General features: G+C 41.5%; 1 protein-coding gene across 3 annotated transcripts in view; it reads left to right on the forward strand.

Moving 5' to 3' along the window:
- Positions 1-21,525, forward strand: part of EIF2D (eukaryotic translation initiation factor 2D) — a 114,052-nt gene that overhangs the window by 59,909 nt on the left and 32,618 nt on the right. For all 3 annotated transcript variants that reach the window (XM_073615774.1, XM_073615773.1, XM_073615775.1), the window contains exons 11-12: positions 13,746-13,835; positions 15,603-15,698. In XM_073615774.1, the coding sequence (XP_073471875.1) occupies positions 13,746-13,835; positions 15,603-15,698 (186 nt within the window). The remainder of the gene's footprint in view (positions 1-13,745; positions 13,836-15,602; positions 15,699-21,525) is intronic.

Raw genomic sequence — 21,525 nt, forward strand, 5'->3', positions numbered from 1 at the left:
GTGCTGCTGAACAGCACTCCGCTGAAGAGAAAAACTTGCTCGAAACTCTTCTGCATTAAACTCATCTAGAATTGTTTACTGCCATCTCCTGCTGTGCTATGTGGTTCCTTCCACTAACCCCTACCTTGCTACAGCACACAGTACGGATGTAGGGGCTACCAGAAGGAATTGCAGTGTGCAGCAAGGGACCAAGCATCTAACAAACCTGGAAGTGTGCCAAATGCTCAAGATCTTTTACCAGCTTTCCTCTTCACTGCATTGATAATTATACACTGCTTCAGTTAGTTCAACTATATAGCTCCACTAGGGAAGAGGAATGCTACCTTACTTCACAAACATAATGTTGAAATAGCTCTCAGCAGTGCAAGCCAGAGTCAACAGATAATCTACTTTTATACATGACGAAAACAAAGGTGATTGGTTGCAGGGACAGAAAAATAAAGCTGACCATAGACCATTTGAACCTTGGCTGATTCAGCAGGGACTGGCCGAGATTCGAAACATGTATGGGAAGGCTGATTTTACCCAAGTTGATCGATTTGATCAACTTGGGTACAACCAGCCTGTCTGATTTTTCATGCAATTATTGCCAGCAGCTATAGCCCCTAGCAGTAATCACTGTGTGTTTTCCCCCCTAAGCCCCTCCCCCCACTGGGAAAACACAATAGCTCCACGGGAGGGATTCCCCCATCAACACTGATTGTGTTGATTGAAAAATGAATATTTATTTTTTTCCTTTTTCTGCAGGAAAAAAATTGCTCCATCTATCGCTGGCTTAAGTCCTCTCTTTAGACTAGCACCATCATCCTCACTGCTGCTCTCACAGAAGCAGGGCTTTTGTCTATTCTTTTATACAGGTGCATCTCACAAAATGAGAATATCATCAAAGTTCATGGCTCCCCAAATCATCACTGACTGTGGAAATTTCACACTGGACCTCATGCAACTTGGATTCTGTGCCTCTCCGCTTTTCCTCCAGACTCTGGGACCTTGATTTCCAAATGAAATGCAAAATTTTCCACAGTGAGTGATGATTTGGGGAGCCATGTCATCTGCTGGTGTTGGTCCACTGTGTTTTATCAAGTCCAAAGTCAGTGCAGCCCTCTGCTGATCAGCTTTATGGAGATGCTAATTTCATTCTCCAGCACGACTTCGCACCTGCCCACGCTGAACAGAAGTCTATACCTGGTATTATTGATCATGGTATCACCGTGCTTGACTGGCCAGCAAACTCACCTGACCTAAACCTCATAGGGGTATTGTCTAGAGGAAGATGAGAGACACCAGACCCAGCAATGCAGATAAGCTGAAGGCCGCTATCATCAAAGCAACCTGGGCTTCCATAACATCTGAGCAGTGCTCCATGCCACGCCGCATTAATGCAGTAATTCATGCAAAAGGAGTCCCGTCCAAGTATTGAGTGCATACTTTACTGTACATTGACATACTTTTCAGTAAGCCAACATGTCTGTATTAAAAATCCTTTTTTTTTTTTTAATTGGTTTTATGTAATATTCAAATTTTCTGAGATACTTAATTTTGGGTTTTCACTAGCTGTAAGCCATAATCATCAAAATTAAAAGAAAGAAATGCTTGAAATATATCACTCTGTGTGTAACGCATCTATTTAAAATAGGAGTTTAACTTTTTGAATTGAATTACTGAAATTAATTAAAGTGGATGTAAACCCTCACATAAACCCAGTGAAGTGAACAGCCTCAGATGATACACAGAGATGAAACTTATCTCCCTGCATAAGTTTTACATGCATATCTGCTGTTTTCAGCTTGCTATATTCAGAAGTGTATATCGTATTAGAAAATTTCTCTTCCTGTTCAGCACTGGGAGTGTAGTCTTGGCATACACTGTGTGACAGCTGAGTGAAGGAACGGCACCCCCCCCCCCACTCCACATAACCATAGGAAGGAATGTGATGTGAATAGACCAGCTCTCTTCTAATCTATTTATAGCACCTACCCTGACACAAATTTCAGGCTGGTTCTATCTCTGTTGTTGGAGAACTTGTCAGAAGTTATCATGCTGATAACAGAAGAACGGAGCATCGGAAACACACTGGACTTGGGGCTTTGGAGAGAGATAAGAAAACACTGCAGATATGTGCATAGGTCAAATTTCATGAATCCGGTTTACATCCACTTTAACTTGTTGATGATACTCAGATTTTATGAAATGCACCTGTACACTCCCATTAGGTGGGTCCCAGAAAATTGCATCCCTGCTTGCAGGGTTAAAGTAGACTTGTGCAACATGTCATACAAAAGTTCATTGTTGTTCATGGTCTGAGGCTCTGGTTGGCTTTGTAGAGTTTTTACACTGGAGAATATACACAGCATAGTCCAGCCTTCTTAAAACAGATGGTATTAGCATGTCCAATTCTATTACATATCCCAAAAATAAGAAGATTTTTCCTCATTTTAGGACAGCGGGTGGTACCTTGCAGATCAATTCTTTGTGCCCTGACAGAAATACACATCCAGAACTTATGGTGTTTAGTGCAAATATAGTCTAATTATATACAGTGAGCCAGTTTACTCCAAGCTGCATATAGCTGTTTCAGGCAATTTGGCCATCATCAGCGCAATATATGAAAACCTAACTTCAATGGAGTACAATGGAGATACCCTCTAAATTGGACAAGGGACTATTGTAGGCTAAATATGTAAAGAAAAAAAACACGCTAAAAAGCAAACAATTATGTAAACACTAAACTGCAGCTGCAACAAAAAAACACAAATATCAGTTTTATCCTTTTTATGACTATTATAGGCTACCTAGATCATATACAAAACCAAATATATAAAAGAAAATACTTTATTTTACATATAGGTAAAAAAACAAGCGCGGCTAGAGTATACAAAGTCTAAAAATAACAATTAAACGTCACCAAGTGAAAAAGCAAGGCACTAATTTGATATGGATTAGGTAAAGGCTGAATCAAAACAGTAGAGATGGTCACTTGGCGGCCCCAAATGTAGCCATCATCCATGTTGGGATGATGGCTACAGTTTGACACTATACTCTGTCAATTCTTAGACTTCTATGGAGTAAGGTTTGGACCCATTGAAGACAGTATAACCATAGAGGTAATGTTGGGAAGGGACTATTTGAATCTAAAAGCCCTCCAACTGAATCAGTGTGTAACAGAATTAAGCCGTCTTATAGCAACAGACATTCAAATGTCTTGTTCAATCACTAAAGATGTGACCAGACCAGTAATCCCCACAGGGGCCACTGTGGTAATGAATCTCCCCAGGCACATTCTTGATAATCGATTCAAGGATTAATCAGTAACACTGCTCATTCAACCCTTGCCAAATTATTTTTTTTTCTCTGCATGCCTTGAATCCTGCAGTCTGTTTTTGCGCCAAACGCATATAGTCATGTAAAAAAATAAGAACACCCTTTCCTATCAAAGTGCATTGGTGGGTGGTGCTTTAATTTTTTTTTTATTTTTTTCGTCAGGCTACTGTTTCTCAGACTTGCAAGACTGCTGCCTTCTCTTCTGTTCACATTTTCTCAAAATTCTACCAGGTGGACTTTGGGGCCTTATCTGATGCCAGCTTCAGGACGCTCTTTGAGCAGCAGGCAATCCCGTTTTTTTGTGGACCTGTTGGTGTATATTTGCAATTGCGCATACCTCATTTGGTCTGCTTTTCGATGTCCCGAAAAAGAGAGATTTCCTCTCCCTCATTGGACAAGAAAAAATATAATTTTTTTATATTTACCGTAACATCCTTTTCTTGAAGTTCATTAAAGGACACAGTCCCCACCCCTCTGTCTGTGCTTATGCTCTCAGTACTGCTTTTCTATGCTTCTGTAGGCAGCAGTGTAACCTGAAGGCGAAAGACTTCCTGTGTTTCTCACTTTTTTACAGTGAGTATAGAAACCCTATTTGTCTTAAAAACTGTGCTCTTAAAGTGTATATACAGGCAGTCCCCAAGTTACATACATCCGACTTACATATGACTCGTACTTACAAACCGAGGGAGAAAACAGGAAGGGAGAGGAAATCTACCCCTAGGAAGGGAGTTATGGTAAAAAGGTGTCTCCACTGAAGCTTAATCACCAATCCTTGTTTCCACAACAACCCAAAATTTTCAAAATTCAGTTGTCACAGGGACAAAGTGAGGTGAAATCTTCTGAACAGGGGCACAGACAGCAAATCAAAGCACTTACAAATTATTTAAAAAGTTTACCTGTTCCAACTTACATACAAATTCAAATTAATAACAAACCTACAGAACCTATGCCCGGAATTCCTCCCGTACAAAATAGTAGTGCAGTTTCTGTGCTTAGGAAAACCTGTGCCTTCAGCCTCATAGCTGTATATCTGTAGTTTGAGATCACTACTGTTGGCACTGGCACACCCTAAACAGGAAGTTGCCTCCCTATATAACCCCTCCCATACCAGGAGCACCTCAGTTTTTCCGCCAGTGTCTAAGGTGTTGGTCATGAGTGAAGATGTGCTCTGAAGAGCTCCACTGGAGGGATCCTTGCTGGATTTAAACAGCCTCCATAGACTGGATCCATCCATGCCACTGCGACCAAGGTGGATGGTACCTGGGCCTCGTATACGAAGCATAAGGTTTTGCCTCTAACGCCTCTCTTTGCAGGGCTGGCCTCCGGGACCCAGGACTTTTTGGTCATGCCTACATTACCTAAAGTTTTTCCTGGTGGGGTGCTAATACAGGTCCAAGGGAGTGGAACCCCTTTAAAGGGACCCAGTCCTTGAAGGTTTGCTAACGCAGCCCGCTGTGATGGGTGAAGTTTGGATCTGTCTGTTACAGCAGTATCCTGCAGTGAGGATAAGGGAGGGGAAAAAGCCTAGGAGCTGTAAAAAGTCCACCTATGGTTTTTTTTTTTCTTCCGTGAGTAAAATGTTGTCATGCCTTAAAGTCTCCACTAGAGGAAGTAAATGCACATACCTTGGTACGTTGCTTCTCAGTCAGCTCAGCCTCCAGCTAAAACAGCATGTATGTGGTCTCAGCAGCCAGGGGGGATTTTTAATCGTGAACAAAGTTTGCATATTCTTCTCCCCCCTGGGGGAACTAATGGAGTTGGGAGGCACAACATCAGTTGGTACTCCCCCCCCCCCCCCCCCCCCCCCTCGGGGGTGCGGTGGCGGCTTCCCTGTGTTGTATACAAAAACAGCCATTTCTTACAGCCTTTGCGTGCCTAACGGAGCAGCTGAAAAATTTCCCCTACATAGCCATAATGCTTTATTTTCCCAGCCCTTGTCCATACTTGTTTTTTTACAAGGACAGAGCCTCCCCTCCTTCGGGTCTGCACTGGCAGACCTGAATGCTGTCCACACGCGCACACTGCTGTTGATTTGAAACGGAGGAGAGGGGCAGGTTAGTGGTGAGGGGGCGTGGCTTTGGCACGGCACGGCGCCGCGTGCGGGACATATCGTCCACATGGAGCACATGGCGCAGGCGCTGGGGACGCTGAGCAGAGCTCGCACCTGAGGCTTTTAAAATAGACGCCTCTCATTAACAGAAGATCTCTATCAGAGACAACTGAAGAGATGGAGGTCTGACACACGGGGCACAGGAGCACTGGGGCACATAAGGGATGCATGCAGACATTTCCAGTACAGAAAATACATTTTTTACTCAGCACCAAGCTGAACTTTAGATAGAGGCATTGTATTGCTAGACTATTGCTCAGCATTTACTTGGTGCCTCCGCTTTTGTGCTTAGCACTATGACTTCCAAAAAAAAAAAAAAAAAAAAAAGACACTACAAAAAAGGTACCAAAAATTCCACCCCCAGGCACTGGGAACTCCAGTTGTGCCTCCACACTGTCATCATCTCCTGAAATACCAGATATGGCAAACCAGGCTGAGTCATTGGAACCAATTGGTGGTGCAGCTGCTTCTCACATCTCAGCCCCTGTATACGTGACTGAAAATGCATTTTCCTCTGCCCTGCAGGGCCTAGAAGGAAGATTAGCGGCTTAAATCGCATCCTCCATCCAAAAGGATAGGAAGCTTGTTAGATCCCCCTCCCCCACCTCAGACCCCCTACCAAGGGAACAGTGGGTACAGGATGAGGTGTTACCCTCAGGCGATCAGGAGGAAAGGCAAACTGATTACTCCTCTGCGGAGGAGACAACGGTAGATGAACCTTTTTCAGCCTCACAAGAAATTGCTGGTACAATCTCTTACGGAGATGGTTCGTTCCTCTTTTAAGCTACCCCTAACGGAGTCGGCTCAAAGTTCTGTTTCTTCTTTAGGTTCCTTTAAAACCTTCATAGCCTTTTCATGCATTTCTTGTCCATGCATTACTAGAAAAACTTAATTATGCTGAATAGGATCACCCAGATAAGCATTTTCTACCTCCAAAGAGATTTGCAGCACTCTATCCCATGGAGGAGAAATTCACCAAAAAAATGGAATGTACCAGCAGTTGACGCTGCGATTTCCAGTGTGAATAAAAGTCAAACTTGTCCAGTAGACCATGCACAAATGCTTAAGGATCCAACAGATAAAAGGTTGGAATTCCTGTTAAACTCCTCTTTTTCCTTGGCAGGGGCCGTTACTCAGCCTGCAGTCGCTGCAGTAGGCATCTGTCAGTCCCTAAAGGACCAGTTTAGACAGGCCCTTAAGGAGGTCCCTGCACAACAAGCCCGGGATTTGGCCAAACTACCAAAAGCATTATGTTTTGCCATAGACGCCATGAAAGACTCTATTCACCAGGCAATCCCGCCTTGTGCTTGTGCTAGTATACATGCGTAGGTTCCTGTGGTTAAGAGAAAGTATAAACGCCCTTCATTTAAGCGGACTCTTTCCCCTGCGCCAGGGGCTTCCGCCTCTAGGCAATGGCGACGGCCTCCTCCATCAGACTCTAGAGGAAAACCTCAGGGTCAGGCCCAGGCACAGAAGAAGGCCTAGAGCCGGAAACCTGCAAAACAGAATTGTAAAACCTCATTATGAAGGGGCGCCGCCCCCTTGCCAGAGTAGGGGGAAGACTTCTGCAATACTCAGAAGTCTGGCAAGAGGAAATTCAGGACTGATGGGTCATCTCCACGGTGTCTCTAGGATACAAACTAGAATTTCGGGAGTTTCCACCATCTCGTTTTCTGAGGTCAAACGTTCCCACAGATCCAGGGAAAAGGCAATCTCTTTTTTTCGGGCACTAGACCGATTACTGGCTCATGGGGTGATCATACAAATCCCCACAGAAGAGCAAGGTTTTGGGTTTTATTCAAACCTCTTTACGGTACCAAAACAGAATGGAGATGTCAGACCCATTCTAGATCTAAAGAATCTAAATCAGTTCCTGAAGAACTGCTCCTTTCGCATAGAGTCGATCAGGTCAGTTGTTTCCATCCTACAAGGAGGAGAACTTCTGGCGTCTATCGATATCAGGGATGCATATCTGCATGTCCCTATATTTCCCGCTCACCAAAGGTTTCTGCAGTTCGAGGTAGAACAGCAGCATTTTCAGTTTGTAGCCTTGCCCTTCGGCCTAGCTACAGCACCCCGGGTGTTCACAAAAGTGCTGGCCCCACCGCTAGCCACGTTAAGGGCACAGGGCATAACAGTCTTGGCGTACCTAGACGATCTATTGCTAATAGACCAGAGCTAAAGTGTGAGCATTACAACCATATACCTGAAAAATCTGGGTTGAATTCTCAAACTAGAGAAGTCTTCCTTAAAACCACTAAAAAGGCTGGAGTACTTGGGTCTGATCATAGACACAGCCCAGTAAAAGGTGTTCTTGCCTCAGGCAAAGATCAACGCCTATTATTATTATTATTATTATTATTATTATTATACAGAATTTATATAGCGCAAACAGTTTACGCAGCGCTTTACAATATAAAAGGAGACAATACAGTTACAATACAATAAAATAGAAGAGGATTAAGAGGGCCCTTCTCAGAGAAGCTTACAATCTAATAGGGTGGGGCAGGTGGTACAAAAGGTTGTAACTGTGGGGAATGAGCTGATGGAAGTGGTAGGAGATTAGTCGGAGACATGATAGGCTTCCCTGAAGAGATGAGTTTTCAGGGATTGCCTGAAGGTAGCAAGAGTAGGTGATAGCCGGACCAGTGGAGGTAGCGAGTTCCAGAGGATGGGAGAGGCTCTGGAGAAATCCTGGAGACAAGCGTGGGAGGAGGAGATAAGAGAGCTTGAGAGTAGGAGGTCTTGAGAAGAGTGGAGAGGACGATTTGGGTGATATTTGGACACAAGATGTAGCTCGAGGCAGAGTTGTGAATAAGAAAAAAGGGGGGGTTGAATCGCGCTAAAACAAATTGGTGATCATACACATCATCACCAAACCAAATATTTAGAACTAAGTGAAGAGTTCCCCTTTAGTGTATACATAATATACAAAACACATGTCAAATGAATAATCAATCCAAAAATAAAATGTTCAAAGTGATAATAAAAAGTCCATGTATAAAAAATAAATCAACCAAGTGATATGAAAGTATCTTAAAAAAGTTCCAAAAAACATAAATTCTTGCTGTGAGAGGAAAAAAGCGTGCTTGCTCCACCACCGTGAAATCAGACTGGCCGCTTACCAGAAACTCATGATCCCCTGTTACAGAGGATCAGAGAAAGCTGTTTGTTAATACTGCTTCGAACCACGACCAATGGATCAGAGACCTTATACCGAGATGGGACATCAAAGACTGCAGGGTCAGGCTAAAGATGTTCACACTGACAGTTACTCAGACATCAGCCCACAGCATTGCAGATACGGTCATAGAAGGAAAAAAAGGCTCCATATAGTGTAAAATCATTGACTTTATTGGATAAGTAAAAAGTTAAACTCACATGTTAGTAGACAATAGTAGGCATGTAGTGTAGTCTGGAGCGCCGGCCGGAAGCTCACAGACAGCCCGTCCTACTGGAAACAACAGCAGCAATGGGAGGTGACGAGAACAAGTCGCTCTGCCCTACGCGGCGTTTCGTGATAGAGTCACATCATCCAGGGGCCCCCAAGGCAACAAAGGACTGGCTCAAGAAGAAGCACATTAAGGTCATGGAATGGCCTAGCCAGTCTGTAGGTCTTAATCCTGTAGAAAATTTATGCAGGGAGCTAAAACTTCGATTTGCTGAGCGACAACCAAGAAACCTTAAGGATTTAGAGGAGATCTGTAAAGAAGAGTCAACAAGATAAAAACAAGTTTCGTAACCAAAAATTGTTACTGCAGCTTCACAATAACAAAGGCTAGACGCAATTTTAAAGCATGACCTCTTGGGTATCTATTTACTTGGCTTAACTTCATCTTTCACACTATGCAAAAAATTTGGCTAACTTTAGTGTTTTTTTTGTTTTTTTTTTAATTCATGAAAGAGTTTTTTTCCAAAAAAATTGTGTTTGAAAAACCGCAGCGCAAATACCGTGTGACATAAAAAATTGCAACACCCACCATTATATTCTATAGGGTCTCTGCTAAAAAAAAAATGTTTTGGGGGTTCTAAGTAATTTTCTAGCAAAAAAAAAAAGTTTTTTACATGTAGGAGCAAAGTGTCAGAAATGGCCCAGATTGCAAGTGGTTAAAACACACCTATGATACAAATTATAGACCCTTCATTTCATTGTAAGTGGGCAAACTGAGTAATAAATCTTCTTAATTTTTTTAAATATTTTTTTTATAAAAGTAAAAGAGGGCAACATAAAACTAGTGTGATATTTGAGAACATTGTTGATAAACGCATCACTATTTGATTTGATGGATGTAGTAGCAATACCCAATTAATTCTCAAGGTGCTCATCAGATATTTTGGTCCTAATTTTGCCCTTTGTGTGCGTCATCCTTAAAAGTGGTTGCTTACAAATATAGGTGCTGCCGAAAACTTTTGACATAAATAAGGCGTGATTGTGAATATATGGGATATTTTTCTTTGGGAAGGTAAAACGTATAAAAGTCCCGTAAAGAGAAGATGCCAAATTTTTCTTTGGCCACATGTGTTCACGAAGTGTAAACGCAGGAGGTGGATACAAAAAAAGTACAAAGGCTTTATCAATGCCTAGAACAGTGTTTCTCAACTCCAGTCCTCTAGGCGCCCCAACGGGTCATGTTTTCAGAATTTCTCTCAGAATGAAACGGCTGTGGTAATTACTAAGGCAGTGAAACTGATCAAATCACCTGTGCAAAATAATGGAAAGCCTGAAAACATGACCTGTTGGGGCGCCTTGAGGACTGGAGTTGAGAAACACTGGCCTAGAATCACAGTTAAGTCTATTAAGGAGTGAAAGGTATTTTGTACAAAACAATTCTGAAGCAGTTGCAGTAATTTATTACAAAGCGTGATCATTGTGTGCATGTGACAATATCACAAATTCTACACAAATGTGAATTTTGGGAGGGTTGCAAGAAAAAAGCCACTCCTCAGGAAAGTTCACATGCAGTCACAACTGAGCTTTGCCAAAACGTACCTTGAAGATTCTGAGGCCACATGGAGAAAGGTGTTATGGTCAGATGAGACTAAAATTGAATTATTTGGCCTCAACACCAAATGTTGTCTGTCTGGCGGAAATCCAGTACAGCTCACCATCCAAATAACCCAATTCCTAAAGTAAACCATGGAGGTGATAATATACTCTTGTGGGTGTGTTTCTCTGCAGCAGGGACTGGAGCACTTGTCAGAATAAAAGGGAAATGGATGGAGCAAAATACCATCAAATTCTTGAGGAAAACCTGCTGCCCTCTGTCAGAACATTGTCAGTGGGAAGAAGGTTTACCCAAAGCACACAGCAGATATGACCACACAGTGGTTATAGGAGAAAGGTGAATGTCCTTGCATGGCTTAGTCAGAGCCCAGACTTAAACCTCATTGAAGATCTGTGGAATGACTTGAAGACTGCAGTCCACAAATGGTCACCATCAAATTTAACTGAACTTAAGCAGTTCTGCAATGAAGAGTGGGCAAATATTGCAAAGTCTACATGTGCAAAGTTAGTAGAGAAATATCCCAACAGACTAAAGGCTGTAATTAAAGAAAAAGGTGGTTCAACAGAATACTGACACGAGGGGGGTGATCCTTTTTCCAATTCAGTGATTCTGTTTTTGGATTTTTTGTTGGTAGTATATCTCTCACTTGGATGTTATAAGTTGCACTTAGTAGGCTGGAAAAACAAACTGTGTCTGTCTTCATTTCAGGCTGCAAAGCAACAAAATGTAATTATTTTAAAGGGGGGGTGATTCTTTTCTATGCCCACGGTATATTATGCTTCATTCAATGTACCAATGAAATATTTAGTTTAAAAACGGTTTTATTTGTATGTTCCATACTTGGCTTACTCCAAAGTTCATTTTTGTCTCATCAGACCATAGTAGAACTTCATGCCTCCTGTCAAACTATAGGCAAGATATTATTTTGGTCTTATTTAACTGTTCAGTTTTGCCACTTTCCCATTTTAATATGCAACTGACATTTTAATCCTAATTTGCATTCATCCCTTGCATCTAGCACCGCTAAATTTTATGACTTCTGGTGATATCTTTTATTTACCTTTTGAATAAATTAATATAAATAAATTTAATAAATTAATATACCCTAGCATATATTTGTTAATGCACAATGTCACTTTTTTTAGTGCAGGGGTGTCCGAACATTTTAGTACAAGGGCCACTTGGGATCTTTGGAATTATCCGCGGGCCACAAAATAACAAGTTCTATAAAGAGCCCCCCCACAATACCCAGGAATGCCTATCCGTCTCCCCTTGCATCCAGGTGTGTTCTTCAGAGGGACAGGGTAGGTTCATGGCTGGCTCCCAGTGGATATCCATATTATAATACACAGACCACTGCCAGCCATCCACAGTATTTTCACGGATAGTTGGTGTGGGCCAGATACAATCTTGTAGTAGGTCTCAGGCCATTGTTTGGAGACCCCTGTTCTAGTGAATACTATCCTTGGCAGTTGTATTGGGGGAAAAAATCATGTTAAAAGGTAAAGTCCTGGTTTTTGTTTTTTTAAGGAAAGTACTTCTTTTTACACCTCACGTTTTTGAACGTAAGTAATAGTCGACAATCCAATGGATTGATAATGCCACACATTTCAAAATTGATTTTAATCGATAGTTGGAAGATACAGTCATAAGTTATTGATCGCATCTCTGTTTCCTCCATGCAGGCTCGTAATCTGATTGCATAAGGCAAAGAAATGGTCGCACTCTGAGATTTCCAAAAAACTTGCTTGATTTACCTTTATTGTCACAAGTGTATCAGACAAACACAGGACAAGCAGTTGACGTGTTTCACAAGCAATAGCTTGCTTGTTCACAACAAAAGTAGCATTCACTAAGCAGGCTATTTAGACCCCATTCACACAGGGACGACTTGTCAGGCGACCTAGTCGCCTGACAAGTCGCCTCCCGTTCTGTACTATGGAGCCGTTCTAAGGGGAGCGACGCAAGTCGCTCTGACTTAGAAAAAGGTTCCTGTACGACTTCGGGGGCGACTTGGGGCGACTTGCATAGACTTCTATGCAGAAGTCGTTTTGCAAGTCGCCCGGCCATTCGTTTGCAGGTCGCCTCGCTGAGGCGACCGGCAAGTCCTGTTGCCCCTTTGTGAATGGGGTCTTAAGGAGTAAGCCCCAATCGGGCACACCCAAAACCACCTGCTTCAGATTGTGCAAAAAACATTTCAGCTGACATGTTAAAAACATTACAATGTTTAAAATATGGTTACATATACATAAACATACAAGTGCAAATCATAATCTGATTGATTGAAATATGATTAGACACATGACCAAAGCATCGGTGCTCATTGATGCAAAATTATTATTACGTTTACTCCCCGGCCGAAAGACTCAGTTTGATCAAATCTAAATCAATTCTAAATTAACCAGAAGGGAAGTTATGGCTATCCAATTGTTTGCCAGTTCAATTTGATTGAATCACACATCAGTCAGATAATACAATTAAAGTGTGCATAGCCTTCGTTAAGAGGTTTACCTATATCTAAGCTAGTAGTTTGTAAAAATGCATACAAATGTCAGTTATATACATTGTTTTTCATTTTGGTAATCCTACCTTTACCCCCCCTTAACTTTGGAAACTATTCTTTTGTAAATTTATTAAAAGCATTTTATTACTGAATAGTTATAGTTCATACATTTTCAAGATATATGATTCTAGGAAGAGATATTTTCTAGAGCAAAAGAATAATTCTTAGGTGTTAAATCTAGCCCTCCAAACCTCTACCCACACATTTTCTGCAACTCACCACTTTTCGCTCTCCTCATAGTTTACTTTTAATGCCCCCTTCCCAATCTTTGATTTCTTTGCTGATCATCTAACTTGGTCAGAGTTATTAGTCTGTACCTACTCACGTGAAGAAAGTTTAGAGTGAAAAATTACAAGATGTCGTCTAGGACATGTTTTTCATAAAGGTAGAAATACTATAAATTATGTGTGTGGGTCATCGATGACCTATATGTCTTCATTAACTCAATTGACTAATAATATAGGCTATTCCACTAATCCTTTGCTAAATAATGGATGTACATGGCAAGTGTGCAGCAAACAAGGCCCAAAAGACTGGATGTGCAGCAAGTAAAAACAAAATTTAAATGTTGTGTATTTTGCTTTTTAATAATTTTATGTGCATTTGTCTTGGGGCATATTTGGTGTGTGAGCCATGCCAGCCATAATGATTTAATCAGTAACCAGCTTTGAAGCCATATAAGCCTAGAAAGCATACAATCCTTTGTGTTTTCATGGTTTACAATATTTGTTTTTTGATGTTGCAGGAAGGGTGACCTACTCACTCCGAATGATGTCAGAAGTGTCATCATCACATATGTGAAGACCAATGAGCTGGTTCATTCTGATAACAAAAAGTGAGTATGCTGGCAAAATCTGCTGGCTTGTAAACCCACAAGTAAACTGATTCATGTCACAAAAATTTCTCCTGACTCTGGTGCCTAACCTCTGTAGCACATTGGCCACTTTTGTGTAGTCATTGAGGCAACTGCAGACATTGGTCTGCATTTTGTTTGCTTAAGCCAGTAGAGGCAAAATAATCTTTAGACAGGCTTTTAGTAGTTGCTTGGTTTGAATTTTTTTAAAATTCACACTATCTTACTTTTTTCTGCTGTCTTTCAATTTTATGTCTGTTTTTTTTCTCTGATCTTCTATAATGGATCTTGCCTTAAGAAAGAAATATCCTTATTGGCAGAAGTTATCTTTTAAGAGGCTGTAAAGAGAACAGGTAGAGCATCAGTAATAGCAGTGATCTCCAGCATTCTAATGCAACCTTTCTCCTGTCTCTGTCTCCTGAATCATGTCCCCCCATCTCTGACCATTTCCTGACACATGTCTGCAGTCCCTGACCATCTGTTTTAGCATGCCAATCAATAGTCTCTGACCATCTCCTTTTATACAAGTGAAAACTTCTACACTGACCTTCAACGTAAATGGGCTTTTCTACCTACCATGAATGCTATAGGATGCTACACTCACCAGCATTGTAAAGGGGCATTTCTTCACTCCCCAACAATGTTAAGGGCACTTATGCACTGACAACTAGTGTAAGAGGACACTACACTTTTCTAAGTCTAATTTTTATTTTGGCAATACTTTTTTTATGTTAAGATTAATATTGTCACACAGAGCAAGTGTGCTGAGTGCCAAATACTCTTGTTATGCTACATTCTTAATTCTTCAAAATATCCCCAAATTTAGCCCCACATTTACACTTGAACGTTTTTCAGATAATTTCCTATGACTTATTATGCCGTACTGTGCAGAATCACATTTTTTCTAATTATTCCTGTTCACACTTGTAGTTTGCCACCCTACGCTCTACGTCTTTCACTCAAAAAAACATAAGGGTTTTTTTTTGTGTATTTAGGTTTTTTGATCCTGTAGACTTCATTGGGAACACCTGTAAATGCACAATACACATGTTCTTACACCTGATGGGTTTTACTTCCTCTTTTTTTCCCCTGCAAAGGAAAAACATAATGGGCTAGTATGCATCGCATACTAGCCCAGTATGTGGCACTTACCTGCAAAGGAAGCCCGCGCTGAACCTACTGGTGCCTGCATCCATCTTTTCCTCTCTTTTTTTCCGAGGCCGCGGACTCCGGCTCTGTGACTGGCCGGAGCCGTGTGACGTCACTCCCACACATGCGCGCGGGAGCTGTCAGTCACAGCACTTGCGAGTGAAGAAATGGCATGGAGGTCCGTTTCTTCACAGAGCATGCGCCAATGATATGCTTGGCGCACTACACGGTAAATATCTCCTAAACGGCGCACGTTTTAGGAGATTTTTCCACTACCTATAGGTAAGCCTTATTCTAGGCTTACCTATGGTAAACGTGATAATTGGGGGTTTACAGCCCCTTTAAGTTGATATCTTTATTGTATAGTACAGGACACAGGCTGGATATTCATAGATCTTGGGGATATAGGCAGCTATTTTCCGATGACCTGACTGCATATACTGTAGGATGTACTTTTTTTTTAATTTTAACTGGAATGTAGTTGTAACCAGAATTCATGTAACTAGACTAGCTGTATTTAAACATGTCTTTATTATGTTTTAATAAACATATGACTGGGCTAAACTGATTAAGCTGATATCATTTTTTTTTTTTCCCCAGCTTTGTAACAGTTGACCCTGTTATATGTGACTGCTTACTGGATGCATCTGAAAAACATGACCTCCTCCTTCTCAAGTGGGATGACTTAGTTACAAGGTACAGTTCAGGATTATTTTGTTTAAAGGCTGATTGAAGTGAAAAAGTATGTTGTGTTTGTGTGCATGCATATTTTATCACTTTATAACATCAAAACATTAAAGATGTCCAGTATTGCCTACATTTGCAATTAGCCAATTCACTGTATAGTGGATTCCATGGCAATAATCTGCTATTTCAATGTACTATATGAAGCATAACTACCAGCGGGTTTCTTTGTTTAAAACTTGTGCCCTACATCTGTACACCGAGGCCCTACGTGATCAGTAAAGGACATATGGAACAGCATGGTTCCTGGATTTGTCTTTTTACACAGCTTCCTTTTAAAGCATGAATCCTTGCATCTGTCCATCTAAAAGCAAATAAAAAAAAAATTGCTCAACCTCCCTTTTCTCCTCAGGCCGGTACTGCTAACCAAAGCTCATATAGTGCAAAGTATATAGGGAGTGTCATGTTTAGTTTTGTATGTAATTTTAATCAATAAACATTTGATAGGTTCCACTGATGAGTGCAGATTTTTACCGTCACTTTGCATTCATTCTATAAAGGTTTTGATTGGTGTGGAGCAAAATTTTTCAGCATTTTACTCACAGTGCAGCATTTGTATGGAACTTAAGTTTTTCAGACTTGGAGCTAGATTTCATTTCTGAAACTGAAAGGAGACTAAAGAAGGTGCATCATTTGCACTATTGTTGACTGTCATGCTATTCCTGAAGGTTTAAGATGATTTTTCCCTGTGGACGAATCTCCGTAAATGGGTTTTAATTTAGCATCAGTCTTATCTTGGGAGACAGACAGCAATAGAATTAGGCCGTACACCCCCAGTTCAGTTTGTCCCAGAACCCTCGAGTATCGCAAAAGTTCGGACCCGAACCATGACCCTTATTAAAGTCTGTCAAAATACAAAAAATACCAGCGCTCCAAGGGTTAGAGAAAAACAGTCCGCAAATTGTGAAACAAAATGCTGAGTAATGAATTACTTTATTCAAAGTAGCAGCTGCCAAAAATACAGTTCTGTTCACTCACAATAAAAATAAAACAATTTTGCAGGTTTGCATATCACTAGCCGTCCTCTGAGCAAAGGGGCTATGTCTAGTCACACACCGATTTGTTTTCCCAAAGCAGAGAAAGGGGGAAAAGAAAACCAGCCAACGGACCCATGCTTGATTGAGATGTAATCCCAAAGGACAGCTACTCACCAGCACGTGGAGAGACCTCCGGCGTGTAGAGCAATAAACATGACAGCTGTAATGTTTTTCTCTAACCCTTGGAGTGCTGGTATTTTTTGTATTTTGACTGTCTAATCCATTTCTACCAGTTATGGTTTTTGTCCAGCAGCACTGGGTATAGAGCCCTTCTCATTGACTTTTTTTCTCATTATTTTGGACTGCATCGCAGGTTTGCACTATTTAGTGCTGGTGTTCTGTTGTTTTTATTAAAGTCTATGGAGCTCGAACTTGAAAAATCCAAAGTGCCCATTTTGAAGGCTTATATGCAAGTTATTGGCCATAAAAAGGGTATGGGGGCACGGGTAGTACCGTGGGGACATGTATTGATGCAAAAAAATATTTTAACCACTTCAGCCCCAGAAGGATTTGCCCCCTTAATGACCAGGCCATTTTTTGCGATACTGCGTCGCTTTAACTGACAATTACGTGGTCGTGCAACGCGGTACCCAAACAAAATTGACGTCCTTTTTTACCTACAAATAGAGCTTTCTTTTGGTGGTATTTGATCACCTTAGCGGTTTATATTTTTTGCTCTATAAACAAAAAAACACCAACAATTTAAAAAAAAAAAAAAAATTTTTTTTTACTTTCTGCTTTAATACATATCTAAAAAAATATATAAAAAAAACTAATTTATTCATCAGTTTAGGCAGATATATTTTCTTCTACATATTTTTGGTAAAACAAATCGCAGTAGGCGTATATTGATTGGTTATCAAAAAAAATGTCCGCCAGGCTATATCTCCTTTAGTGTCTTGTCAGCGTGAGGCTGGATGGGACTTTGGCTATACTGGGCCTCATCTTCCAGTCCCCATTCAGTGATAGTCTCCTAGGCAGTCCACCTGTTGCATCTCCAGTTGGGCTCCTGTCCTATCAGAACCCATTAAGAAATCCCACCAACAATCATTTGAAGAGTTTTCCACACAATACATCTCATGGGGGATTGCATGTATCCGCCTGGTTTCCGCTTGAGTCCTTTCCTCAGCTCCCGTGCCCCCCCCCCCCCGACATGTGGTATCGCACGGTCCCAATATCGGGTTATATAACATCGATGCACTTGCTCCTGATGAGTGGCTAGAAGGCCACGAAACTCATCAAACCCATTTTTGATGCATCCATTTCATATTGATACTTTATATGCTTCTATGCATGTTATACTGTTCTAATTATGCCATTATTTGGTTTATTAATAAATATACAAATGTTTACATGTATGTGGATTAGTTTGGCTCCACCACACGCACCTCATTCAAGGTCCCACCCTTCCCCTCCTTTTTTTTTGCGTATATTGATTGGTTTGTGCAAAAGTTATTGCTTCTACAAACTATGGGATACATTTAGGGACTTTTTTTTAATTGTTTTTACTGGTAATGGCGGCGATCTGCGACTTTTAGAAGGACTGCGATATCGCGGTGGACAAATCTGACCCCAAATGACACTTTTTGGGGACCAGTGACATTACATTGATCAGTGTATACAAATGCACTGATCAATGTAAAAATGTTACTGGCAGGGAAGGGGTTAACACTAGGGGCGATCAAGGGGTTAAGTGTGTTCCCTCAGCGTATTCTAACTGTAGGGGGATGGGCTTTCTGGAACACGACAGAGATCACTGTTCCCGATCACTGGGAACAGTAGATCTGTCATGTCATCTGGCAGAACGGGGAATCGCCCCGCTCTGCCTCTCCTCACTGCTATCGTGCGCCCGCTAACCTCCTTGAACGGACCGATGTACGGGTACGCCGGTTTGCACAGGAGAGCCGACCTGCTGCAGTATATCTGCGTGAGCAGGTCAGCTAGTGGTTAAAAAAGATTGATCTTAAAGTAGCAGTGATTTTAATGATGCTTAAAGTGAAACAATAAAAAAAAAAAATTCCTTTAATTATAGTGCCTGGTTGGTCCCCTTAGTATGCCTGTAAAGTGGGGCATCTATACCATGTATAGAACCTGCTGCAGCAACACTGACATATATAAAGAAAACAAAATGACATTTAGCCTGGGTTCAGCTATGCTAGCTATGCGGGAACAAGCGCGATTCCAGTGCCGGTTCCCGCATCGCATCTCCCTCGCAGGCAGTTCACACTGCCCTCTGCAAACTGCTGCGGGTGTCAATACAAAGTTAATGACGATCCCGAATCGGTTCACAGATCACAGTGCGAACTGTAAATTTGGACAGGAATTGGATCCGATTCCAGTGTGGGGGAAAAAAAGGTTCCTGCGCCTTTTTTGTGCGAATCCAATGCGAGTTCAGCCATACAACTGTATGACTGAATTTGCATTGCACAGACATTGCATGTGATCGGCACAGCAATGCGGTGCGAATCACATGCAATGTCTGTGTTCGCATATGTGTGAACCCAGGCTTAAATTGATTTTCCCTGCAAGCTTTCCTTATTTTGTAAACAACAGCTTGGGGAGCCAGTCTGTATGATGAGGCCACAATTTAGTGCACTCGGACCAAGATTAGAGATTTTTTGGATAAATTCTGGTGTTTCTTTGGCAGACTTCGAATGGAAATAACAAAATTTTACACCACAGTGAGCAAGCCTTCTGTGAAGAAGCCAAATTATAGTACACTCAGGCCAAGTTTAACCATTTTTTTTAAAGTCTGGCATCTCTTTCGTGTTCTTTGGATAGAAGTAACAGTTGAGGAAAATTTGGGCTTTGGGTGTTGGTGGTGCCTTCACACCGTAACCCTATAGAGGCACTCTTGAAAAAAATCTGTTTTTGTATGTTTTGTTACGAAAAATCAATTACGAGAAACCTTTACCAAAAAATTACTTCAAGATAAAATCAACACCACGTCAACACTGAAAAAATAAAAAACAAAAAGATCTCCACACACCTGCATGAGTTAAACTACAATTGTTTGATTGCCTTAAAAAAGCATTATACCTAGAAAAAACACCAATCCCTATATCCCCCTATAATTTTGGCCAGAGGGCAAGACCCCAAAAAAAAAAAGGGAAAAGGGGGGTTCTCCCCTATGGTCTACGCCTGCCCAACAACTAAAACACACAAACTGCGTAAATTGCGTAAGTGGAAAAAAAACCCTCACACAGTCTGCAGACCTTATCCCTCCTCTAATATAAAACACCCCCTTTATATATACCTAAAAAACACATAGATCACCCATAGGACCAAGGTCATGCTGATAATTCCTAATGTGGGGCAGTGTGTTCCCGAAAAAGTGGGTTGTATGTCACTGTCCCACACTGGAACAGGGCACAGCCTGAGATACACTGGATGATATCCACCCGAGCGACTCCCCGTCGTCAGTCAGTCAAGTAGTTGAATGAATGTATAATACTTCCTGCTAGTAGTCTTATCCTGCTGGATAGTGAGGGTTTTTTTTCCACTTACACCATTTACGCAATTTGTATGTTTTAGTTGTTGGGCAGGGGTAGACCATAGGGGAGAACCCCCCCTTTTTCTTTTTTTGGGGGGGTCTTCCTAATGTGGGGCAGTGTGTTCCAGAAAAGGTGGGTTGTATGTCACTGTCCCACACTGGAACAGGGCACAGCCTAAGATACACAGGATAATATCCACCCGAGCGACTCCCCGTCGTCAGTCAGTCAAGTAGTTGAATGCATGTATAATACTTCCTGCTAGTAGTCTTATCCTGCTGGATAGTGAGGGGTTTTTTTTCCACTTACACCATTTACCCAGTTTGTATGTTTTAGTTGTTGGGCAGGGGTAGACCATAGGGGAGAACCCCCCCTTTTCCCTTTTTTTGGGGGGTCTTCCCCTCTGGCCAAAATTATAGGCGGATATAGGGATTGGTGTTTTTTCTATGTATAATGCTTTTTTAAGGCAAATAAACAGTTGTAGTTTAACTCATGCAGGTGTGTGGAGATCTTTTTGTTTTTTATTTTTTCAGTGTTGATATAGTCTAATTTTTGATCACACCTCCCGAAATTTATTCGGTGAGTGCTGCTATCTTGAATAGGTGAGATTCCCATTTTTGTTCTCTTTTTTGTATATAAAATCAACACCCACAAAGCTAGGCAGCCTAGACCAGTGTTTCTCAACTCCAGTCCTCAAGGCGCCCCAACAGGTCATGTTTTCAGGCTTTCCATTATTTTGCACAGGTGATTTGATCAGCTTCACTGCCTTAGTAATTACCACAGCCATTTCATCTGAGGGAAATCCTGAAAACATGACCTGTTGGGGCGCCTTGAGGACTGGAGTTGAGAAACACTGGCCTAGACCAGTGTTTCTCAACTCCAGTCCTCAAGGCGCACCAACAGGTCATGTTTTCATGCTTACCATTATTTTGCACAGGTGATTTGATCAATTTCACTGCCTTAGTAATTCCCAAAGCCATTTCAGATGAGGGAAATCCTGAAAACGTGACCTGTTGGGGCGCCTTGAGGACTGGAGTAGAGAAACACTGGCCTAGACAGTCTTGCAGAGATTCCAGATCCTAAAAAACTTTTTAAGCAGCGACATCGACATCAGGGGCTTGATAGCTGCTGCTAATCCAGGACTGATTCAATTTGACAAATGTCAGCTGGTCAACAGAGTCTGTGGACAGACCCGTTCTTTTATCTTTCACAAAACCTCCGGTTGCACTGAATGCCCATTTGGAAAGCATG

This window comes from Aquarana catesbeiana, linkage group LG02 (assembly GCF_042186555.1).
Source record: "Aquarana catesbeiana isolate 2022-GZ linkage group LG02, ASM4218655v1, whole genome shotgun sequence".
Lineage (NCBI taxonomy): Eukaryota > Metazoa > Chordata > Amphibia > Anura > Ranidae > Aquarana > Aquarana catesbeiana.